This window comes from Perna viridis, chromosome 6 (genome assembly GCF_037379345.1).
Source record: "Perna viridis isolate PV_CMFRI_1.1 ecotype Kerala chromosome 6, ASM3737934v1, whole genome shotgun sequence".
NCBI classification, from domain to species: domain Eukaryota; kingdom Metazoa; phylum Mollusca; class Bivalvia; order Mytilida; family Mytilidae; genus Perna; species Perna viridis.
The window spans coordinates 45,027,336-45,053,613 of NC_142450.1; the positions used below are offsets into that span (position 1 = coordinate 45,027,336).

Below are 26,278 nucleotides of genomic sequence, written 5' to 3' on the forward strand. Positions count from 1 at the left end.
ATGATTAATGGTAGACAAAAACAGTATTTCTCTTATGTTAATAATAGACTTCACATTTGTTAGAACTGTAAATATTATATCAGTACATTAATTGTATTTGTACCATTGGAGGCCAACAAAAATATATTCTTTGTTTCTGGTTAATTTTAAAATTGACATTTTAAATTTTAAAATCTAACATCATCAGTTTTTAACACTAATAAACTATGTTATATATTACCAACCATACAACAGAACACAAAATCTGACTGAAACTTCCTTATTCTCTTATACTTTTAAAGCAATGCCATCCAATAACCACATATATCACTGTATAGGACCTAAACTTATAAACTGAAGTAATAACCAGAAAAGTGATTTCATCGAAGTGGAAGTTTTGATTAAGGATTATTCACATTTCAAGCAAGACAATTTATATATTTCATCATAAAATCTGATATGTATGGATTAATAAACAATATTTATATACAGTTTAAATAGAATTAAATTACAAAATTCTACCATATACATGAGCTCTTAAAGTACAAAATCAAATATAAATGTGTAAATGGGAAGTCAAGCACTGGTCACTCCTATTCTATAACACATATCTCAGTGAAACTATTATTCCATTTCTGATCAAGTTGGACATTTTTATATTTTGCAGTATTTCAAAAAATATTTTTTTATGTAGTCAAAATTACAACAATTATATCATTAACAAACTCTAAAACAGAATGACTAATTGTTAAGTCAGGAATAGACCTTTCCCAACATCATTGGTCAAACAATGATCACAGATGGGATAGGAGGAACAGGGAAACAGAAAAATTGGCAAAATTAGAGGTAGATAAGCAGTAAAATAATCAATAAAACTGTTGGCTTAATTCAAGATACTCCTGGATCCACACAACCCAGTAAGACATAAAGATGGGAAAACTAATTAAAGGTACACAATGGCATTATGTGATAAAGAATTTAAGAAAGTTTCATCAGATTCTATTCAGTGGTTTAAGAGGAGTTGCAAATTAGAAGTTAGACCCCCCTTGGTGACCAATAACAATCTCCATTTTTTGCATCAGGAAACCTCAAAAATAATTCAGATGGAAAAACAAAATAGAAGGTGCACAATGGCATCATGTAATAAATATCTGTGAAAGGTTCATCAAATTCCATTATATAGGCAGTTTCAGAGGAGTTGTGTATTAGAACTGGGATGAATAGATGAATGGACTGCATGATCAGTATATACCTAATTCATCTTGCTTTTGAAAGGGGTTATAAAAATCACTATGGTAAAATACAGAATTGTAAAAACAGAAATAAAGTATATACAGAAAAATAACATCCCTGAAATATGCAAAGAAAAAGCAAGAAAAAATCAAAGAAGAAGAGACCAGTGCTTTTATAAATTATACAACAACTGATTATACATTAGGATATGCCTGCATACAACAAATATCACATCTATCTAATTAGTAAAACTTAAATTACAGGTGTACATTTCTCATGCCATTCTGATGCTAGAAGTTACAGACTTCTTGGTACCTCCAGTTCTATCATTAGTTCCATCAGCTGATGATGTGTATAAGTCTATTTTGTCTTGTCCAGGCTCCTTTGTAGTTATATTTGCTTCATTAAACCTAACAATCTTTTTCTTTATTTTAGGTAATGGTACTGTCTCCTCACATTGGGTTTTCTCTTTTTGACCTGTGAACTTCTTAATTGGCTTCTTAACCATTGAATTACTAACTCTCCTTACAGCTTTCTTAAATGTATATCTATATGGTGTGTTTAAATCATCCGCTTCTTCTAGGTCTTCAATACTAGTGTTGTCCTTTAGCGCTAATAATATTTCATCAGAATTCTTGTGTTTTTGGAATTCCTGCTTAAGCAGTCTTAGAGCTGGTTTCTTCATAGAGAAATGGCCATTTATATTTCCTGAACTTTTACTGTCAGTAGCAACTCCCTTGGAGTTTCTTGATTCATTACACTTTGTTGTTTTGAATGGTGAGTCCAATGCAGGCATGTGAATTACAACTACTGATCATTAGGCAAATAATCAACAATATATAGAACCTTATACCATTGAGCATAAGCATTGTTTATAGAAAATGTTTAACCCCTAAGGTAGATACATGTAGTTGCTATGGTCGGTCAGGTTACCATGGTGATTTCCTTATTTTGTTCCCCGATTAAGCTGAAATGGAATTCCCCATTTACTTAGTAAAATAGTTCAATATTTAACTATGAAGCATCATAAATAAAAATAATGTTGATGAAACATACAGAAAGACAAATAATATTAAAAATGGGACTGTATTTCCTCTTTTTAGATTTGACTCTCTTGATTAACTTAGTTATCATTTTGTACTTACTTTCATCTCGTACATGATCTTTACTTTTCGACTTGACTTTAGGATGTGATTTCTTAGGACGACTTGGTTTGGCATCTTTCATCTTAGTTTCTGTCTCTTTCTTTGGAGCTTATAGAAAAGAAATACGAACTAATAATTTAAGGTAATGGTGGATAGAAATGACAACAGCTATGATGAAATAATACTACTGTGGAAAGTACTTCTGTTCAAAGGGCAGCAATTTTCATGGTTTTCTTGGGTAGGCCAGACCACTATATTTGGTATCCAACAAAAAGGAGCTTCCCATTGATGTGTATACTGGAAACATCAAAACCAATACCTTGTGTATCTACTCTAATCTAAGAAAATTGGTATCCACGAATAAAAGTACTTTCATAGTACACCAACAGTATTTGGTAGGTTTACAGTTTTATTGGACCATCTTCACTTTTATACATACTATAGTTCTTTAAAAGTTTAATACATACAAAACATAAGCTTTATTAAAAAATCTAGAATGATATTGTACGCATTATATTCTTAAATTAAGCTTCTGGGGTCATGTCAACAAAGCTCTTAGAAATAGGATGTGTCTTAGAATGGTCTTAGGACATGTCTTTTTCCCAAGTCATGTCAACGAAAGTCTCCTAACTAAGAGAACTTCCTAAAAATTTTTTCTAATGTTACCATGTAGATACATTAATAGGCAAAAATTCTCCTACATCTTCCTTTTTCCAATGACACTTTCCAAAAAATTTCCATTCTTATAACTCATGATTAGTACAATATGTGTTTAAGAACTTCTGAAATTGAGGAAGATCATGCCTAATATTTCTAGTAGATAAATTTTCCTAGTTTTTTTCTTGAGGATGACCTTGAATGAATATACTTTAGAATTCCAATCTTAAAAACTAGATTTTCAGAAAACTGAGCCTTAATAAAGGAAATTTATATGAATTCTGTGGGGAATTTCACTTTTTCACCAACTATAAAAAAAAACTAGTGAAAGAAAGTTCTTGAAAATTTCTAGAAAGAATACATATCTGACATTATTTCATAATTCAAAAAGAAAACATAATCTATTAAATTAAAAACACTAAAATTCCAAAACATGATACTGAGTGCTCCTACATGTATCTTTTATGTGTATCTAAACTATAGCCTCTAATTAATCATAGGTGGGTTTTACTTTCTCCAAAATTTTGGCTTCTCAACTCTTTACACTACGTTACCATATAATAAATTGAATCTCATTTGAAAGGACTTATTCGTAAATCTTTTGCTGTTTCAAAAAAATTATGTTGTTCTTGGTTCCAAATCCACATATTTTTTCTAAAAAATCACAGAAGGGCAAATTGTGCTACACAGAAAAGCAGATTTATGATATGCTTGATTTTCTCATTGATAACATATTTGTCACATTTGGAGTAGCTATTTTTCAACAAGCTGGCATTCCAATGGGTACTAACTGTGCTCCTCTCCTAGCCGATTTGTTTTTATATTTATACGAGACTGAATTTCTTCAGAACCTCATAAAGACTGAAAATTTAAAAGATGCTAAATCCTTCAACTTTACACACAGAAATATTGATGATGTATTGCAGTGCTCGTCTTTAGCCACTAACCTGAAGCTAGTAAAAAGTAATTCAGGCTAGTGAAATGATATGTACATTTCTTGTTTCGGGCTAGTTGAATCCTATACAGTCCTCTATTATTCAGGCTATTTGTTGAGAATTTTGAAGGAAAGGACTGGTATTGTCCATCAACAACCCTTCTTTTGGTAAATGGTTACATCAGTATATCCACCAGAGCTCAAGATAAAGGAGACTACAGAAACAGCCTGTTCTGTATTTTTTTTTTACCTACATCTCGAATTGGGGAACAGTGGTCATCTCAGCACTTACATTTATGATAAAATTTTAATATCATAAATTGTCCTTACCTGTGCAGCAATATTCCTTCATCTCCTGCATATGGTGTTTATATTTTACAATTGATTCCCTACACTAGAGCAAGTATTAACTATTCTTGAACAGCATAAATATCTGTGAAACATATTCCTGAATCAGGGGTATGAGGAAATGCATCTTTAAAGGTCTCTTACAACAAAACAATTTTTAACTATCAGTCCTTAGTTGAAAAATACTCATTTTTTTTTTAATGAGTAATGACTGTTTTTTTGTAAAATGTTCTTTGTGTTGATATGATAACTGATTTACCTATTATGACAATAGCATGCAAATGCTTTTTAATCACCACTGGTATAGTCACGCCGCAATGGAAGAGGGAGGTTTAGCGCACTGTAAAATCTACATTTAACTCAACATTTCGTTTGAAGTGCCTGTACCAAGTCTGGACCATTGCAGTACCAGCTGCTCCAGTGGTGTAATATCTGTTTAGCCAGATTTATTTTGGACTTGAGCTGATTATGAATTGAATTAGTGTTCGGTAACTTTGTTATTAACCTTATTTTATATTGTACTTGTAAATTAAATTAACTGCAAAAATTAGTATTAATTTTTAGACAATTTATCCATGCTCTGTATATATTATAAATTTGATAAATACCCCTTTTTCAATACATTCACCATAAAGTTTTTAATAATTATTTGACATTAAATCATTATAAACATAACATCATCTTAGAATCGTCTTAGGATGATTATAGTAAGGACCATCTTAACATGGCTTTGGCATTTATAATTTATTTACAAATTATGACAACCATCAGGGTTTGAAGAACTCTACATATACATACTGGCTACCAAAATTTAAATCATTGGTAATGGTACGAAACTCATTCAAAAATGAATATATGTATATAAATACCTTTCTTTACTTTCTTTGGATCTGCAAAAAGAAGAAATAAATGTGATGAGAATTTATAATAAATATGATGGAAAAAAAATACTTAAATCTAAAGAATAAATATACACATTCACAATTCTAAAAAGGGCGTATTGAAGATCAGAATTTTTCATTAGTTAATAGTTTCAAATAAGGTTCATAATTCTCCACATATCTTTCATCATTTCAAAATGAAACTATAAGTTTTAAGGTTTTAACACAAGCATAAATTAGTTACTAAATAAAACATTAAATCCAGTTAAGACAGTATAAAATGGTACTCAAAATATATGTTAATACTAAAAGCCTAAATATTGAGTAAAATGCACATAAAACAATGACTCCAAGTTGTATTTGTTAATAGTTAGAAAAAATTAATTACTTGAGTTATCTCCCTTCATCTATAAAGTTTGTTTCAAGTCATTGTGAAACTAATAAAGCAGATTTAAATCACACACTCTTTTAAAATAAGCTTTTTTATTTAACTTACCAACAACCTGGTCAAACCACCTAACTATTTGTAAAATGTTTTCTAATCAACAATCATAGTAAATACACAATTGTGTTGATTGTGAAAAAAAGTTATCAAGTCCATTGATATTACTAATAGGATAATTAATTAGAGTGAATAGCCAAAATATAATCATGAAAGCCAAAGGATGCATAATTTTAACGTGTGTTCAGAACTCGTTCCCCACATGGATTAAATCTTTATGCATTCTTGGCACAAGTGACCATATTTTGGTTATTCACTCATTCCAATTAATTATCCTATTTATCATATAGATTTCTCTATCATTCAGTCCTACTTTAAAAATGAATTATAAATTTTATGAACGGAAGACTGATATTCCTGTTGTGAAAATGTCCAAGAGTAAAATTACTGAATTTATTTCACAGTATAAATTATGGCAAATTTTACACTGGGAACATTCGGTAAATCACTGCTATCTACATAATACATATTAAATATGTATGTCTTACACAGTGTTTCATATTGTAATAGTCTATACTACATGTATCTGGGTTTAATCTCAATCAAATACTGTCACATTTTTATGAATCAAAGAACCATTTCATTACAAACTGTCACAATCTCACAAAGAGAAGAATTCCACAACCTACTGTATACCTTAATATAAAAACAAACACTCTGAACACTATGGTTACAATACATGTACTCATACAATTCTAAGCTTTTTTGACTTAAAATGTTGATCTACTAATTTCACTAATATTCTCTGCCACATGTACCAGCATTTGATAATTAGCTGTAGGTCAAAGGTCATGCAGACAGGGATGACATGAAGCATGTTGGGTTTTAATTAAAGCAATCATTTGTTCCTAAGCCACACTGACACATTACCAAACATATTCAAACTGAAGGATACTTGTTGGTTCTTACCTGCTTTTTTTCAAAAATGTTTTTTGTAGACATATTCAATGCTAAAAAGGGAGTTGTAAAATATGTAAATAACTAATTTTGATAAATTTCCTATATAAATATGACGATTAAGAAAGCAACAAGTATCCTTTAGACCTGACACCACAGGAAACACACACAATCAATTACAATTTGAATACATACATGAAGATCACAATGATTATAATAACATCTTTTATGAGAATATCTCTTAAATGTCAGTTTTCTCAAAACTCCAAAATATAAACTTTATGTTGAACAAAAGAAATAAATATAATTAGAATAATCTGGATAATAAGAGTTAATTGTTCAAATTTCTTTTCATTTCTGAGGATGCTTTATATAAAGATCAATGACAGAGAGGAGCAATATCTAAAAACTTTAAACAATTTGTTCATACACCTAAAAAGTTATCAGAAATGAGCATATTGTCTTTTGTTATTACACCGATGTGTCAATAGAATTGGCCTGATAGTTATTATTTAGATTGGTAAACAAGAAATAAATATTCTTCTACTGGACAAAACCAATAAATTCTGTCTAACTATAAAAGTACAATAAATATAACCAAAAACAATTTGTTTTGGGGATTATCTGCTAGGACATAAATACTGGCATTGGTGCAATACATTGGTGGATACTGACATATAGGTGATAACACAGCAAACAACAGACATGTGCCATGATTACCTCCCTTAGGTTTTGGTAAAGGTGGGGTTGGCAAAGAATAATCTGCCCCAGAAGGAATCACAGGAAGTTTACTGGAAGTGGGCGGAGCCAAGAGGGGTGGAGTCTCAACTTCCTCCTTCATTTTAACTGGTAGCATCACAGATAAAGGAGGAGGGGGTGGATCTTCATGCTTGACCGACACCAACTCTTTATCTTGTTGTTCTACTTAAAATGTTTAAAACAGGAAAAAGCTTAACATCTTTTACCAGAAACATCTTTTAAAATCTGTACATGATTTACATACAATCACCTCATAATGAATACCTGTATCTAATACCTGATATATTGATGAATGAAAAACTGTTTGTGTTTTTTATAAATACAAGATTAATGTTTACTCATTAGACACATTTTTTGATTAAGCAAAGCATAAACTTTGTATTACTGAAATAAATGTACCACAACTTGAAACATTTCTCAGTCCTAATTTCAAATTATTCCATTTATAGTAAGAATAAGAAAGCATTTGTTATTTTAATATAAAAATAGGAGAAATGGTATGATGGCAATGAGACAGTCATCAACCAAAAGTTGTTTTCTGATAAGAAGTCTATACAAACAGAACATGAACAATGGATAGTGTCAAATGAAAGAAAACTATAAAAGATGTGTTTTCCTAACATATTACACAAAAGGTTAACCATTCAAAACAACTGAGTAAAATTACTGAAGTCAGAAGTTGTTTCAGTGAAAATACATATACAATATCGGTCACCTACCATGTTTGTCTTTCTTATTTTTAGCAGCCAATGAAGCCAACAAGTCCTTTGCATTTTCTTCTGATCGAGATTTTTCTACTGGTTTTAGGGCTTCAACCTTTTCCTCTGTAAATAAAAAAAAATGTGAAACATACAATTCAAACATAACATGAAGTTGCATGCATTGTTATGCTAGGAATACCTCTACTGGTACTGGAAGACGATATCAGACAGCAAAATCGTTCAAAATGTAAGCTCTATATATAAAGCCACACACAAAATTTGGAATCAATCCTTTATTCGAGACTACAGTTTTTTTGCAACGAAAAATAAAAAATGTCACAGTCCTATGAAACAGACTTAATCAGAAATCTTAATGCAGACACCATAAAAGCAATTTTGCCACAAGCGCGACAGAAAAAAAAACAAAAAACAAAAAGAAAGCTTTTTTTACAAAAATAAAGTAAGTTTAACCATTTACTTTACTGGAAGGGCAATACAAAATGGGGAACCAAGATGACAAATTTGCATTCAATTACATATAAAGCCAAAATTAATTTTTATGTAAACAAAGAAAAGGGGGGGTATTTTCCTATAATGTTAATTTTCTTGAAATAATCACTTTCTTATGTAATGCTTCTTTGTACCCTTATTTCATCAGCACACTAAATCACTACATGAACAACCTGGTCCAAGTAAATATATCAACATAACACATACTTAGATTTTTGTGTTATCTATAAACATGACTGATAACATAATAGCCATACATATTACCTCCCCTTTTTTCAAGTCATAAGGTAGATATGGTTTAACTTACATTACAAAATATGACCAAACCAAAGCATAGCAGAAAAGTAATTTAAAAAAATCATATTCCTTTACATACAAAATGCATGTCATGGAAGCTGATATTCTTATTTTTTTGCTGACTGTATACAGAAATATTCATTTTCCTCACACCAAACAAATGAATATCTCTAACAAGACGAAGATACATTAATCTGAATGCCCAACATGAGTAGAGACCTAGTGCCTGTGGGGCCTCTTAAAACTTAGCTATTATATGCTTATATCCTTAACTTATCCCCACAGGGACCAAGATCTCTGTTTTTACAGTGCAATTTTATTTTTAGCAAGCTCTTAACTTGGTTCATTTTTAAATTATTCCATATGAATTATTAAGTCCTTTGAATGAGGGAATTTGTTTTATCAATCCAAGCCAAAGACATTTTGATCCAAGATTAAAGTATTCCTCTTTAGCAGGATGTGGGATGATATTTAAATTGTTTCTCCACTTGAGATAGTAAAATTAAAATTTTAAGCAAAGAATGTTTATGTGGTTGTTACATGAATCAAGCTTCATGTAAAGTTCACAAATATTCAACATGAAATTCATTTGGTTTTTACATAAAGTATACTTCACATGAATTTCATCAGAAAATTTTAAGTGAAATATGAGAGGGTGCACATGAATTTCACATGAAATCTATCACAAAGTTTACATGCCCTATGCATATGTAAATCATATGAAATTTCTGTGAAACTCAAGTTGAAATATTTTGCTTGTGTTTGAGGAACTTTGATGAGACAGCAACTCTAGCAGTTATATTCTGAAAATAAGTTAAAGAGTCTGAAATCAAATTCCATAATTCAAGCAATGGATTTAAAATACAGAACAAGCTGAAGTCAAAGATCTACAAAGCATACCTATATGAGTTTTTAGTTGCTCAGCATCAGAGCTACTAGATTCCTTGACATCTGTCTCCTGTGCCAATTCCTCCTGTTTATCTATGTCTTCAGTATTAGCTTCATCATCCCATGACTTGTTAAAATCCTGATCTTCCTTCACAGCTGATTCTCTCGGAAACTGAGGAGAAACTTTGGGCGATCTAGGTACTTCAAATCTTACCTTCTGTCCTGTAATTATATCATTAATGAATCTTTTTGTACTTTTAAAATTGAAATAGAGGTAAATCTACACCTGTAGAGTTTTCAATTCCTGAAATTATGGGTGTAAAGGAGAATGTTCACTGCAAGTTTAAACTAGAATAAAAAGCTTCTTGGAGCACAGAATGATACAACGGCAGCTGTTAAATGCTGTTCACTTAGGGCAAATAGGACAAAATATGAGTTTGTGACACACCTATGCAAGCATAGGGACTTACAGTGCATAGATGGACATAACAACTGGTTTGGACACAGTAACTTGAAAACTTGAAATTCAATTAAAACATTTCATAATCTGCCCAAAAATAACATATATCTGTAACTTAAACTCAAAAGAGATATCTAAAATATGAATATATCCGTAACTTAAACTCAAAAGAGATATCTAAAATATGAATATATCCGTAACTTAAACTCAAAAGAGATATCTAAAATATGAAATCTGATTGAAAAATGCTAGCAAAAATTTTCATTAGGAAATTTCATTCAGACCCAGAATAAAAAAGTTGATTATTTGGGGTGTGGCCCAATTTTGTACCCTGTTCACTCCAAAACAATCAAAGATAAGCCTACCCTGTAAGAATTATTTAAAATAGAATTCAAAAGAAGCACATTGACATCACATTCATATAAATCGGACCAACAATTACCTTTTCCTATAAATTCTACTGATAACACCCTCTATCCCCCTTTTAGCCCCATATTTCCAAAAGTGGAGGGGCAAAAATCTCTAAAAAAAAATTTTTTTGCCATATAAAAACTTTGAGCAAAGCTTACTTGGTGATTACCCCTGCTCTCCTCCCTCATAAAATATTAAAGAAACCTCAGAATTGATTTAAGGCATTTATATGGAAAAACAAAATAGAAGATGCACAAAAGCATCATTTGATAAAGAATTTGTGAAGGTTTAATCCAATTCTATCCAGTAGATTCAGAGGAGCTGCAGATAAGAAGATGGTCCCCACCCTTGGGCTACAAAGGAGAAAGTCTATGTTTTGAATAGGGAAACCCAAGAAGTTTTTTAAAATAGAAAAACAAGACAGGTGCACAATGGCATCAATAATGAATCTGTGAAAGTTGCATGAAAATATATTCAGTTGTTTCAGATGAGTTGAGGTTTTTAACTGGGGACCAACAAATGGGCAACCATGGGGTATACAAAGTTGTCAGGGTGTAAGTTAAAATTACTGACGGTTGAAAACAAAATCATACATGTTATTAAGAGGGGAAAAAATTGAATAACTACAAAAGAGACTGTTATATCATAAATTTTTTAAAAAATCCAGCTATTGATTAAAACAGCTAGTTCAACATTTATACATATGGTGTGAGAAAGCTGGTAATGTGTGGCTCAATTACAAATATTTCTGCCAAAAGCAAGCTATGTAAAATCACATTTATCAGTATGTGGAATGAAAATAACTTGCCAAATCCCTACTGGAATGTCAATTAAACATTTTAATCAGAGAAAAATTCCGAATTATTTAATTGTTATGGCCAAAGTTGAAATTTTGAATATTCTTTGTAGATAAACAAAATTAAATTGTGTGAAATCTTATGCATATGAGCAAGAATTTGGCATTTAGATATGCAAATTAAATCATTCAAGTGATAAGATACTTGATTACATTGGGAAGATTGTGTTTTAGAATCCCTAAAATTGAATGTAAGTAAAGAGATATTTCACTGGACTAAACACAACAAAAAAACAAAAGTATACAACTTTACTTAGTTTTAAATGTTTTAACATGACATATATCCCGACATAAAAGGAAGCATGTATGCTTTGTTGCCTATTTTGTGACAGTTCTTTTGATGCCCAATAATGACAGTTCTTTTGTTACTTAATTGTAGCAGTTCTTTTGTTGTCAAATGGTGACATTCCTAGTAAATATAAGCAGTTGTTTACATAAAAATGAAGTGTTTGCAACAGAATTTCATAAACAAAAAATCCATGTTTCTTCTTCTCGTGCTGGATAATTTTTTAAAGGTCCAAATCTGTAAGTGTCTAGAGTATTTTTTAATTCATGTACGCAAAAATAGAACTCATGTGAAACTTTGTCTAGCAGTGCAGAACTAGCGATTACAGCAACAATAATGTGATATACACATAAATTGGCTTGGAGACGACACAGCAAAACAAAAAACAGTGTCAAGATTACCTCCCTTTGGAGTTGATAATGGTGATGGTGTCAAAGAGTTATCTGACTCAGAGTATATAGTAGGGAGTTTGCTGAAAGTTCGTAGAATTCCCACTTCCTCTGTAGCTATTCCTAGGTGCACCATAGATACCGCAGGAGGTGTTTCAATTGAAAATGATGCTTTATCAAGTTGCTTAACTTAGAATTGTTTAAAAAATAAATCAGTTCCAAGAATTTCAAATCAGATAGTGCTTCCTTAACCACAATAAATTTTTCAAGTTAAAATATAAGTTGTCTAGTTAAGAGAAGAAAGAAATGTAGTTAGTGCTATAGATGTGGTGATAGAAGACTGACCTGATTCCTCAGGTTTATCAACTTTTTAATTAAATAACTAGAGGCTCTAAAGAGCCTGAATCGCTAACTTGGCTTGATAAGCAACATTCTATTTTTTAAAAAAGTGGCCATGTTTTATTCTTGGATGAAAATTCCAAATGATCAAACCTAAAGAACAATAATATCAATTTACATTGAATTCTGTCCTGTAGTCTCTAAGGAGAAAATTTTCAAAAGTAATTAAAGAACCTTAGTGAGCGAGCTCAAATACCCCACATGTCCCCATGTTGGATACTCAAGTAACTTTGTTTGTAAGAGAAATACATGTAGAAGGACCCGATGAAAAGTAGAATAAGAATGTTTTTAGGCTTTAGACCTTTATATTTTAACTAAATTCTATTACTCAGAATGGTAGTTTCAAACTCCAGACTGTGATTTCTTTGAGTTTAAGTTAATCCAAAGTAAATATCATTGTAGCGGAACAAAACATACACTTGACCTGTAACTTATCATGGTGAACTTACACACCAAAAATCATGTCATAATCTGCAAGCATTTAGAAAAAAAAGTTCGAAAAAAAGCTATTTCTGTGAATTAAGCTAAGTTCCAGGCTGTAATTTCAGTAAAAATCATCGTAGCGGAACCAACTACAAACTTGTCCTGTAACTTATCATGGTTAATTTCTATACTAAAAATCATGTCAATATCTGCAAACATTTAGAAAAAAAGTTCAGAAAACTGTTATTTCTGTGAATTTTTCTAAGATCTCGGCCCGTAATTTCCGTAAAAATCATCAGAGTGGAACGAAACGCAAACTTGACCTGTAATTTATCATGGTGAACTTATATACCAAAAATCATGTAAATATCTGCAAACGCTTAGAAAAAAAATGAAAAATGTTATTTCTGTGAATTTTGCTAAGTTCAAGGCCTGTAATTTTGGTAAAAATCATCAGAGCGGAATAAAAGTTACACTTGACCTGTAACTTATCATGGTGAATTTATATACCAAATATCATGTCAATATTTGCAAGCGTTTAAAACCAAAGTCCGGAAAATTGAAGATGGACTGACGGACGGACGGAAAGACGGGTCAGAAACATTATACCCTTTGCAACTTTGTTGCATTGGGTATAATTACATTAAGAATAGTAAAAAGACATTGTATATCAAAGATACATGTATATGCAAAATTCTTCTGTCTGACCCTTTGTTCTATTTTAAGTAAAAGTGGCCATGTTTTTTCGACAGATTAAAAATGCTCACAACAGTTCTATACAGAATACTCTAAGGAACATTCTCTAATTAGTCCGGTACTTTCAGAGGTGAAATGTATTGAAAAATTGTTAATGACAAAGACAGATGCCAAGTGATGGTAATAGCTCACACTGCCCATCAGACCAGGTGAGTACAAATCTGCCTTATTATCCCCATTACAATTATAAAATATTTAAAAATCAACTATTTATTTGAAGTATCTTTTAGCATTCTTTGAAATTCCCTTTGGTGTGTAGATATCCTTTTTCAATTTTGACTGCACTTTCTGCAACCTCTTGAAAACAATACCAGATATTGGTTTCATTCTTATTTAATTCTTCATTAAAAGAGAGATAACTCTTACTTCTAGCACTATTTGGTGGATGTAATGGTGATGAATGGGACTTTCTCTGTCTTCTTAGCTCTAATTGTTCTGCAGCCTTTTTGCGTAGAGCCTCCTTTTTCCTTAGAGCCTAGATTTGAAGGTTCAAACACTATTATTAAAATTTAATATCTAAATCCTCAAGTCGATCATTTGAAAATATATACAAGCAATCATGAATAGAAAATGAAAAAGAAAAACAAAGCTATTTTTCATCAACTGAGGAATAAATTTCTTTGTAAATTTTTTTTATAAAACAATCTAAATTTAATCTTAATCAGACATCAGTTAAATGAATCATACAATAGAAATGTACTTTTTAACTTACCAAAACCTAGCATCATTTAAAACTAAGAAACAGCCAAAATATGTACTAATATCAGTTAATAAGAAAAATAAGGCAGCATTACTGATACATGCATAGTGAGTAATCTAGGATACTGTGAACGAAAGAAATATGAAAGAAAATAAACCTGTAAATATATATGAAATATTTAAATACATCTGCATAATCTATTTAAAAAATACCACCATCATAGGTAAGCAATCTACTATGAGTTACAAACTATAAGTGTAGCAAATGGCAAGCAACATTGGTTATAAATATCCTGTTACCAATAAATTATGATTTTCAAAAAACTTTTCAAGTGATCATGTTCTGTTCTTCATTACTATACTATGTGCTGTGACATTAGAAGTGTATTTTCACTGTAGATTAAACTGGCTATGATTCTACTGAAGCACAATTAAGGCATTTAAAATCTCTTTGTAATGAAAGCCATAATCCTAGTTTTCTCAATATCATAATAAAGGTAGACATATACCTGCAAATCATTTAGATATACATTTTGTATTTCTAAGCAACCTAATTTGAATAGTAAATATCATTTGGTTAATACATCTGGTACTATTAAATTGAAAATAAGGCAAATTTCTTACTTTAGTTGAAGTAAAAACAATGAAGAGGTATGGAAACCTACCATTATTTAAATTGATTATCTATATAAATTATCTCCCCTTTATAAGAAAAATAAATATAATATATTGAATCAAGTCTTTCAGAGCTAAGTATTCTATGTTTGGTGATGGTCATACTTTTGATAGCATGACAAGTCATAGTTAAATAACTTAAGTTGTTTTTTTCTTACGATGCCATTGCCATAGACCAAGAACAAAAACTCAAATTTTCTTGCAAAAAATAATAAAAGAGAATTAACAGAAAAGAAATGCATGCCTCCTGACAAACCATGTCTACTCAATAGACTGTGTATTATCTTGTTAAGTACACATACCAACAGAATACCAGATTCATCATAGTTCAGATTAATTGGGTAAGGTACCCACAATTTTTTATGACATTTTATTTTCTGAGGTTCCCCTGATACAATTTACAGGAATAATTTTTAACTTTCACTGATAATTTACCCCCCCTTCACTCTTTTCTGTTATTCTAAACAAAGAAAACACCTTGTTTTTTCTGCCTTTCCCATATTGTTCTGGTATTCTGCAAATACTACACTCTGTGAACAACAATAAGTGCATGCTTATCATACCATGAGACGTTTGATAAATGATTGTTCTGGTTGCAACAGCTTGGTTGCCACTCCCAATTGCTTAGCTTTTTGTTCATACAATTTCATATGTTCATCATATCGTTCACAGGAAGCCAAGTCAAAACCATCAAATTTCTGCTGCTAAAATGATGAAGTTCTGTACATTGAAGGTTTGAGAGTATGTGTAAATAATTTTGGGGTGACTATAATTAAATGAGTACTATAAAATGAAAAATAATGTGGACAAGATAAATTTCTGAGAAGTATTTCTAATGAAGCTAGATTTCAAATAACTACTTTTTTCCATGACATATCTGTTCCACCATAAAGTTAATAATTTTCCCATTGCAAAGGTCTATGAAACCCTCGAGATAATGTTTGATATCAGTTGTTTTTCTATTTTCAGTTTGCTGAAAACTACTGCCAACAAAATGTTGCATAATAACTTTCAATTCCATTGTCAAAGATTGTTCATTTCTAATAACTGCAGGCAAAAAATGTTTAAACATGAAAAAAAAAAAATTTGTGGCCAAATAAAACTCATAATTGTAATTATTAGTTGAAAATTGTATTTGTCCAATTTTTTCAACATTGGAAAAAGATCCGTTATATTCTCTTTAGAAGCAGACAGAGATAAATTTATCATAATAATGATTTTACTACCAGTTTAAATCAAACTTTATTTCTTGAAATCAACATTTGGAATGAAATTTATGATAGAACTCTTTGACAGCAGAGTATCAATACAGTTAGATATCTTGAATTATTCCCTGTGATAACAAAATACCCAACACCAAAATTTAGCAGCATAAGCAATATTAGTAAACTTATAAATAGCATTACTATTAATTAATGAGGGGACTGGCAGAATTTACGATAACAAGTAAAATTGCGAACTTATTAATGTGATATGAAAAATCTGGTTACCTCTCTCAGACTGGTATAAAGTTTTTCTACTGTTGGTGCCGTCCCTACAAAACTTACATACGGTCTGCTGTTCAACTGAAAAACCATTTACAATAACGTATTTAATACAGAAACCAAGGATTTTAGACCTGTGAAATCAAATCATGTTTTATCTGCATGATAAATATGGGTCATCCAGAAAGCTGAGAATGTGGACCACACATGTTACTACTAAATGCTACAGGTAGATCTGGAGTAGAATGTGCATATAGAAAATTCTGTGCTTACAATCTATGGCTAAAATTACTGGTACATCAATAGAACAGAGATATAGTCAGACCGACAAATAGAGGATACACAGCATCGGGTTTGAGCATTTATTCAGGCAACATGTTGTAGAATATACATGGAAATATCTAGCACTAATTTTTGGATTTAAAATACATCAAACAAAACACTCCATTTTTACAAACCAATTGTGAAGCTTCATCCTAATACAAAAAAAAAATCAGTTAGTTTTAATTTTTGAGTAATCTTATTTACATCCATGAAACTTACTGTCTTGACCATATCTTTTTTTCAGACTGGGTCTTTTTTTATACACAGCAGATTCTAGGGCTTAGGGCATTGAAATAGTATTCCAAATTTTAAATGGTTGTAATTGTAGTTCCTGCAATAAATGATTTTGGGATGAGTAGACAGAGGATAATCACTATGGTGTATCCCCATTCAGTGTAGGACAGAAATGAAAAGTTTCTCTGTCTTTCCATAAACATGTAGAAATAAATGTCGAAGTCCAATGAAACAGGAAACTAACATCAAACAACACCAAAAATCAATTACAATTTATGCCCCATCTATATAAAACCTCACACCAAATTTCAAATCTATTCCATCCATTGGGAGCTGAGAGGATGATAGGCTGACAAGGTGATTCCTATACTTTAATTTCAGAGCTAATCTCATTCTCTTTTTTTTTTTGCCTTACTCATAACAAGGCCTTGTTATCATAAAGTTAAAAGGTGATTTACTTTAATTAAAGACTGTGACAAGATTTAATCTCAGGTCACACCAGCTGAAAAGCATTTCTTTTAAACTTGTTAAATTTCAATTAGACACGAAATTAAAGGTGGTAATAGGTTTAAACATATCAAATCTTATTCAAATAAAATTTCATAATCTTTTTTTTCTGTTTACTCTCCTTAAATCTAAAACTTACAATGACTTTTAATAACTTTCAAAATACCGATTAAAAAAGGAACACAATAGCATAGAACATCAATATTATTAGTGGCTTATATTACAGATGAACCCTTTAAGCCTACATATACATATAGCTAGATTTACAATGGGTAATATCTAATAATGGACAAGTTAACTTTGGTACAATCTTTGTCTAATTAAGTAACTGCAAATTATTGTATCTAGTTCCGTGCAAAACAGAAAAAAAGAAATAATTTGTGAAAGAAACAAAAAATAAATGAAAACACTATGGGGTTTATCAGACACCAATTACATGTAATTGTACTGTGTCCTTTTGTTCATGGGTACTAATTTTCATGGTTAAAATGTCAATTTCTTGATTTGACGACTCCCTTAAGGAATCAATGAGACATTTACTTTTTGTTGAGATCAAAATTTCATTGTTGGCCCACACCACAAAAATCTTGATAACAAAAAATCTTTGAGTGATGGCTCACTAGTGATACATCCACTTTCAATCACAATATAAGGAAAATAAACTAAGTCCTCGGTAAAGAGGAATTTTTTATATCTCATTTTCCTTAAAATGGATCCCACCATATGGCAATGTGTTTAAATTTAAAGCCTCTGTTTTGAGTACTTGCTGAGAAAAGTATGACGGAAAATTGTTATAGACAGAAATGTGGCACAGGTCAAACAGTATACCCTCTCTCCTTCATAGGATGGGTATTATTAGTACCCCAAGAACAATAATATTTTCACAGTATATAAAAAAAATATTTTGACTGATTATTTGCATTTCCAAGTTCTTGAAGGACATCTAAGCACAAGAAAAAAATCATCATAGCACATAGTAAATAAACAACTGCGCTAGGAGCGCAAGATACGCCCGTCCGTAAGAAAATTTGATGGTATAAATTTTAGAAAACAATAACCTGATTTCTGATTATCAAAAAATTAGTCTGTATATATAGTGAGCAAAGTTTTTTCTTCAGTTATTCAAAAAGTATAAATGATCTTACAACTGTTTGACATGATGAAAGTATACAATAGCATTTAAAAGGAGTTCTTTGTTTTTGAACAAGATAAAACTATAATAAACTACAGAATTGAAAACTGGACAAATAATTCATTATGTAATACATGTAATATTATTATGAGGTAAGACCTACAGTTAATAGTACAATTCCTTCTACTTCTACTGTAAGGAAGTCCATATTGCCTTGTGGTCAGAATAATAAGTTTCTAAGGTACCACTCTGATAATTGTCAGTATTCATAAAAATCAAATCTATTGTAGAATTGAAGTCGTTTGTTGGTCCCAATATGGTACAGCTTTTCAAAACTGTAAGTAAGCAGCAATCTTATGTCGTGGTAATTACATCAGATTTGACAACAATATAGATTTTTAAGTGAATAAAGTTCCGTAACTCTGGAACGACAAATAAATAATTCTTCAAATTTGAAAGGGAGCGTTCTTCCGTGAATATTGATATTGTGCTAAAATTTCATTTGAATCCGTAAAAGCAAATTCGAGTGATGGACAGAAGGACCAATGGACGGACGGACGGACAATGGTATACCATTATACAACCATAATCTAGCATGTCTATAAAACTGTATGCAAAATTTCAAGAATAGTATCAGTACAGCTGAGTTATTACATCAGATTTGACAATAATATACATTTTTAAGTGAATAAAGTTCCGTAACTCTGGAACGACAAATAAAAAGTTCTTCAAAATTGAAAGGGAGCTTTCTTCCGTTAATATTAATATTGTGCTAAAATTTCATTTGAATCCGTAAAAGCAAATTTGAGTTATCATGCAATGTGTGGATGGAAGAATGGATGGACAGACAACAGTATACTATAATACGTCCCGACTATATAGACGGGTGTATAAAAACAGTTCCCTGACAAAAAAAAAAATAATTGAAAATTGATATTTGAGAAAAATGTACGTAAATACTAGTGTACATTATAGGAGTATAGATAAGATATTTTTAGATGTTTTTTTTTCAATGGAGTTTAATTAAATTGCTAATGTTATTAATTTGAATATTGACATGATCACAATCCTGACATTTGTGAGCAATGGCTCACTAGTGATACCTCCGCTTTCAATCACAATATCAGGAAAAGGAACAAAATAGCTGTCGAGAAAAAAATGGAACAAAAATTTCAACTTTAGAAATATGTCAAAAATAAACAGTCCTCAGTAAAAAATAGAAAGCTGTTGTCAAATTTTTCGAAAATGAATCCCACCATATGGCATACCTACTGGGATGAGAATTTTTTTTTGGAAAACCCAAGCCCTGGACTTTTTCAACTTCGTACCCTAAGCCTGAAAAATGTTTTGTCAAGTCCCAATCATAAGATATAAATGCAATTTTGTTATCAGATATTCTTATGTATATTTCTATGTTTGCAGGGAAGAAGGCACAAAACTAGAGTTTTATTTTTTTAGATCTGCAATGCCTGACAGACTTTTTTCAATGAAAAACAACCTTATATGAGGTAGCAGGGTCCCCTCCCTACTTAAAGGTAAATCACATGTCAAAAGGGCAATTACTGGTAATTTTAACAATGCTGTGAGTACAGGAAAACAAAGAAATATATTTATTATATTACTGATTCTAATAAGGAAAAAGTCTTGAAACAAAAGTGACAAGAAATCCTTTTCTACTTTTACTATTTATCTAAAACTCAGGTATCTACAATTATAAGCCCTTCATACTTCCTGATAGATTTTCAAGTTTCACTAATTTTAAAACTTCTAATAAAGTCTATACATTATTCTTTTTTTTTCATTACAAATAATTGATTATCAAGACTCCAAAAGAAAGTGAAACAAGGAAGAAATAGTGAAAGCAAGGGACTAAAGCTATTACTGTACCCGTTCATACACAGCACAGGGTACGTGATGTATACTCAAAGCTTCTGCATTGCCTCTATCACCAGATAGCTCCTTAATGCTGGCTAAAAGCATAGAAGTGATGATTGATGAAGAGACAGATTGCTCTTTTTTAACCACCTCAATGCATTCTTCATCCTTGTCCACACCATTTAGCATCCTAGGTGTAGTCATAGCTTGGCCACTGACCTGGATAGCATTTAATGTGGAGAAATTCTCAATTCTAACACTTTCTGTAGAACTTCCTATCTTCTTTCTTGGTTTAGTTACATGTTTATGCCGTTTGACTGATGGTAAAGATCCATCCTCCTTGGATTCACTAAATATCCCTTTACCCATTGCAGTGAAATTTTACTGATTATAAATCTTATCACTTTTCAATTTGTTTGCACATATTTTAAAGCACAAAATTAAAGTGTCACCAAAAATACATCCATTAAAAATTCCCAATTGTGCAACTTAATACCTTTCATTATCTCCCAATTGGTTTACAGAAATCTTGTTACACTTATTTTTAACAAAGATTTCTGAATGTTAATTATGTCAAAGAATTAAAATCAACATCTATATGGCAACTTAACACCTAAGTGATGAGCACCGACCACGTAGACTAATTATGGATGAGTCCTTGAATTCAACTACTGTCAAAACAAATTCAGTCGTTATTTGACTTTCACTTTTCTGTGTCCATACAACATACAAGAGGCTCCAACACAAACAGAGATAAGTGAGGATTATTCCATAGAAATATCGTAAGTCCCCTACAAAGGGGGACACTAGTACCTTGATTAATACCAAGATGTTATCACTTAATTATGTCATACTACGCCACAATATGTCTTAAATCTTCTATTGTGAAATATTGGAGAATTCAAACCTTCCATCAAAGTTTATCAAATAATAAAATTTCATTATGTTCAAACCTATTGTAATATCTTTCCTTTAATTTCACTTTTCTTCATTTCATCGCATTGTTTGCTTGTTACACTGAGTGAATTCTAAATGCAAACTTTTAATTTCCTTTTCATTCAAATTTATTTGTTGCCTCAGATGAAAAAGATATGGTAAATAAAATCTTTGGTTTCAATGACGTGTAAGGGCCATTTGTGTGTGGGAACAAACTTTCTTTACATAAATATGTAATTAATTCTGACACAAAAAATGACCCACAATCCCTTTAATTTAGATAAAACAATTATTGTTGATAAAATTTATTCTTTATTTCTAGTAATGAAATTTAAATGAATTTCTAACATAAAGACATAAGATTTGGTGTTAATGGTATTTGTAGACAGGTAAAAGCATAGTTGTAATATTTTGGACCCCAAGCCAGTTTTAAAAGCAGAATGGTTGTCCTGACCACTGATAAGCAAATACAACCATTGTTTGAAGTTTTAAAGCAAGAAACTTTGACTTTTCCATGGGTTTGTTCTTTAATTTACAAAAGAAAATTGTAAAAACAAGCCTAATCAAAAATATTTACTAGAACCGAGATGCTCCCTTTGGTATCTACAGCACTTTTCAGATCATTTTCTCACAATCAAAAGTATTCTTCTATTCCATAGTTTTAATAAAATCTAGTAGAATAAAACATGAAATAACTTTTTAGTGCCAAACTAATTCCAGTGTGTATTCTTTAAAACAAAGACAAATAAGATCTGTGATATAAAATGGTAGAGTTAAGAGTTTCAACTCCTGATTCAAATGTGAATAAATCAAACAGGCTATTATTTGGGGGGGGATAGTTAAAGATTTCAAAAGCAACTTTTGCTCATCCTGGTTTAGACAATTTATACTTTGTATGTAGTCCTAGTAGTTTCAGAGAAAAAGAGTTTTGAAAAATTGTTAAAGACAGTGACGGACACCAAGCGATGGCAATAGCTCACATGGCCCTTTGGACCAGATGAGCTAAAAAATCAAAATGTCATCAAATATTTGCCTTCGAGTGATAATTTGATGAACAATGGCAAATTAAAAACTGTGCCAAAGTAGATTGATCACAAATCTCAAAAAAAGATGGCACGGTTTCTCAGCTCAAAGTACAAAAGAAGTAATGAAAAAAGTACTAGCATGTGAATATTATGTATGGTTAACAGATAAAGATTAGATAGACACACAGTGTTATTGAATATATACAAGTAACTTCCTATTCAAACACATTCTCAGCTTTTGGAAATAATAAAAAATGAAGTGAATCCTACAAGTTACACTTGAACTTGATAGATACTCTATTGGATTACTTTGCTAATTCAAATTCTAATATTCTCATAAGGGAATAAAACACAAATTCATTAATAAATGCTATGATACTCAAGTACACATATTTAAATGTTTCCAACAACAGAAGACATTTGAAGTCTGTACTTTGATGACCTGCATCATTAAATTATAGAAAATATTTTCTTCTTTACATTCCTGTTTCACTCTGTCTTGCCTATAACTACATGTATCTGACTGAAATACATGTATTTATTGTCCACTATCAACATATCTAATTGTTAAACAAGTGATATACAACCAAATAGAAAACTTTCTCCAGAAATGAAAACTTATTATACAACATTCTCCCCCACTGTGGCATAGAATAGGTGTTTAATTGAAAATATGGATGATTATTTAATTCTTTATGTGTTGACCTCTTCAAGGGGAAATTCATTTACTACAAAATGTAAATACAAATCTTGATTTAAAACAAATAAACTACATCTCGCCTATCAACTTATCATAAAGTTTTGCCAGTATCAAAACTATTCAATTGCTGTAAAAATATTAAGCAGGTCCTTTGATTTCTTAGTAACAAGATTATAATCAAATATATCTTTTTTGACAGGATTTTGTACACACTTTTTCATTTAAAGTGTCTTTTTAAAGATACTTATTAATATTATAATAACCATCACCACCTTCAATAAATAAAAATCCTATTATTTCCTATTGATAAAATCATATTCATGTGTTTACTTGTGGTAAATTTTCATCACACTTCTGAAATTTATAAGTGTTTGCCTAAAACCCCATGTACTGGCTTAATCTGTATGATTCTTCTATTCTCATAACTACATGTACTAGAATGAACAGTTCATTCTTATGTTAAATATCTTAGTTACTTTTAGACATTGTGGTACGAGCTACATGTTACTAAAAAGGCAAATGACTTTCACTCATCATTTCATGTACAATAATTGTCATTGTGAAAAGAAATTACGAAAGACAAATAACATTTTGTAATATTGCAAAACAAGGTTTTGCATTCATTGTGATCAAATTTTAAGGATCAAAATATAGATTTTCAGGCTTACTCTTTTTAGTTTACCAAAAAAATCTGTATGAAAGGATAAAAACTAAAATGCTTTTTATAGCTTGTTTCCTATGAATCAAATTAAGCTAAATTGTATTTATTGACCATTATTCACAAAACCAAAATATGATCCACATTTAGAAGATTTTTACCATTATGTTTCAAATCTAACCTGGTTTTCTGGTACCCATTTATTCAATGCATCTACCCACACTAATCTATCATCAGATAACCTCTCATGTTCATCCTCATATTCACTCCCAAGGAACTGTTGTAGGGTCGGTAGGTTAGGGGTGACATATGGTAATGCTGTGGTAGGACGGCCTCTTCGTCTTGATCCTGTCTCACCGGTGAGGATACTGGGACTAATGTGAGAGCCTGAAGAGGGATGTGCACTGCTGTGTCTCTGAGCTCTCTGTAAAGTCGTAAATGAATTAAAATATACTTGAGGTTTGGGACATGAGTAATAGAACATAATTTCCATATTAATTCAAGACATGTGGCAAATACATTAGAAGTGTTTGAAATAAATGATATATAACTTGATAGCATAAATGGAAGTCTCATTTGGACATGTTATAATACTAAAATTTTCCATTTGAGCAAACAAAAGACAGGTTTCTTCAATCAGGGACAAGTTGAAAACTACAGTGAAGTTGGCAAGTAGAAGACAAGTTGAAAGATTGCTTTAACTTCAGTTGAAGTGACCTTGAAAGAGCTAATTTGTTGATGAGGCCAGTAGAAAGAAAGTCTAAATTCATTCATGTAGTATTATATGTAGTCTTATTACATAGTTCACTCTAAGGGATGGGAACTGTAAATGCATGGCATGTGCCGACTCCATCTAGGTCATTTAGAGTATATATATATATTTTATTTCACTTAAACCCTTTTACTTTTTATCACCTTAGTTATATTGCTTCTTGTTCTAGTGCTATTCATTCTTTTATTTTGCTTTGTTAGCCAGCTTTTATCATATATGTATCGCTTGTATTGTCCATTATTTATTTGCATGCCTTGTTGTTATACAATGTCAGTCAAAAGCTCAATAGAACTTATGTTTAATATTTTGTATTTCATGCTGACTCTAAATAAAACTTATTTATTCACTTATTTATTATTTATATGTATATGTATAGTGTGAATTTAGGTGGGGACATTGCTGGAAGACAGGCAGGCTTGTGCCTTCCTCTGAAAATGGCAAGACATTCAGTAAAAACAGTACAAAAGGGGACATTGCTGGAAGGCGGACGGGGCTTGTGCCTTCCTCTGAAAATGGCAAGACATTCAGTAAAAACAGTACAGAAAACAAGAAAAACAAAAATCAATTTCAGTCAAAACATTATAGGATGGCTTAACATGAATAAACACCTGTACTTCCATAAAAATACTAAGACTTACCCTTTGTTTAATTTCAAATGGAGGCAAATCTGGAGAGAAGCAGTACTCAATATGTCCAGGGTTCATAATATAGAAATATTGAATATTTGGCCATGTTACACTTCTTTCCATTTTTCGCAAGTAAATTCAAAATATGTTTAACAAAAGAGTTTACTTTTAAAAAAATATCTATGACCCTGGGCATATAATTAGGGCAACAATTAAGACATTCATGAAGTAAAATGCATGAGTTTAATTAGCTGAGGAAAAAGAAAGACAACTCCAACTTTGATAAAAGTAAAATATTCATATAAAAATTTGAGTCAATTGATGCTCTAAGACCTATCTAAAACAGTACATGTATAACATGCCTCTTAAATTTTGTGTTTTAAATGACTGAAATCAAAAAAAGGAATATATTGAAAAACGGATGGGAACCTTTTTTCATAAATCTGTCACAACAGTTGAACATTATTAAAATCCCTAAAAGCACCTTATGAGCTATCACTAGCAAGTAGACATACAGATAGAGGGGTAGACATTGTTTTCATTTAAAATTTTTATTATAATCCAATCTTTGTTTTTCTGGACACATTAACACGAAGTTGCAAGCATTGTTGTGCTGGGCATACCCAACTTGTTCAAGAAGTGGATATTGATGGGCAATGAAAATCATTTACAACATATGCCCCATCTATATTTTTTGTGAAGAAAATTTTCTCGATCATTCCATACAGTGAAAAATGGCAAAGACCCATGAAACAGGAAGTTGATAATCGACAGCATCCAAAATAGCTCACAACATATGCCTTAAAGGTATAGATGCAATTAATTTGGCTAACATCCTCCATCACAAAAACGTTACCAACAAAATTCCCCCATATTTCAAAGACAAATCCATACCAATTATTTTATATTCCTGTACTTCA

General features: G+C 31.0%; 1 protein-coding gene across 18 annotated transcripts in view; it reads right to left on the reverse strand.

Annotated features, from left to right (window-relative positions):
- The window catches only part of LOC148615218 (uncharacterized), a 51,065-nt gene that overhangs the window by 13,103 nt on the left and 11,684 nt on the right, over window positions 1–26,278 (reverse strand). For 4 of the 18 annotated variants that reach the window (XM_088589918.1, XM_088589915.1, XM_088589911.1 and 1 more), the window contains exons 2-11: window positions 24,142–24,384; window positions 16,576–16,650; window positions 15,649–15,789; window positions 14,078–14,186; window positions 12,146–12,322; window positions 9,744–9,953; window positions 8,055–8,159; window positions 7,297–7,500; window positions 5,166–5,186; window positions 2,358–2,465 (exon numbers count right to left, since the gene is read on the reverse strand). In XM_088589918.1, the coding sequence (XP_088446044.1) occupies window positions 2,358–2,465; window positions 5,166–5,186; window positions 7,297–7,500; window positions 8,055–8,159; window positions 9,744–9,953; window positions 12,146–12,322; window positions 14,078–14,186; window positions 15,649–15,789; window positions 16,576–16,650; window positions 24,142–24,384 (1,393 nt within the window). Of the gene's footprint in view, window positions 1–2,357; window positions 2,466–5,165; window positions 5,187–7,296; window positions 7,501–8,054; window positions 8,160–9,743; window positions 9,954–12,145; window positions 12,323–14,077; window positions 14,187–15,648; window positions 15,790–16,575; window positions 16,651–20,791; window positions 21,731–24,141; window positions 24,385–26,278 lie in introns of those variants that run through there. The other 14 variants (XM_088589929.1, XM_088589930.1, XM_088589920.1 and 11 more) reach the window with 12 other exon arrangements.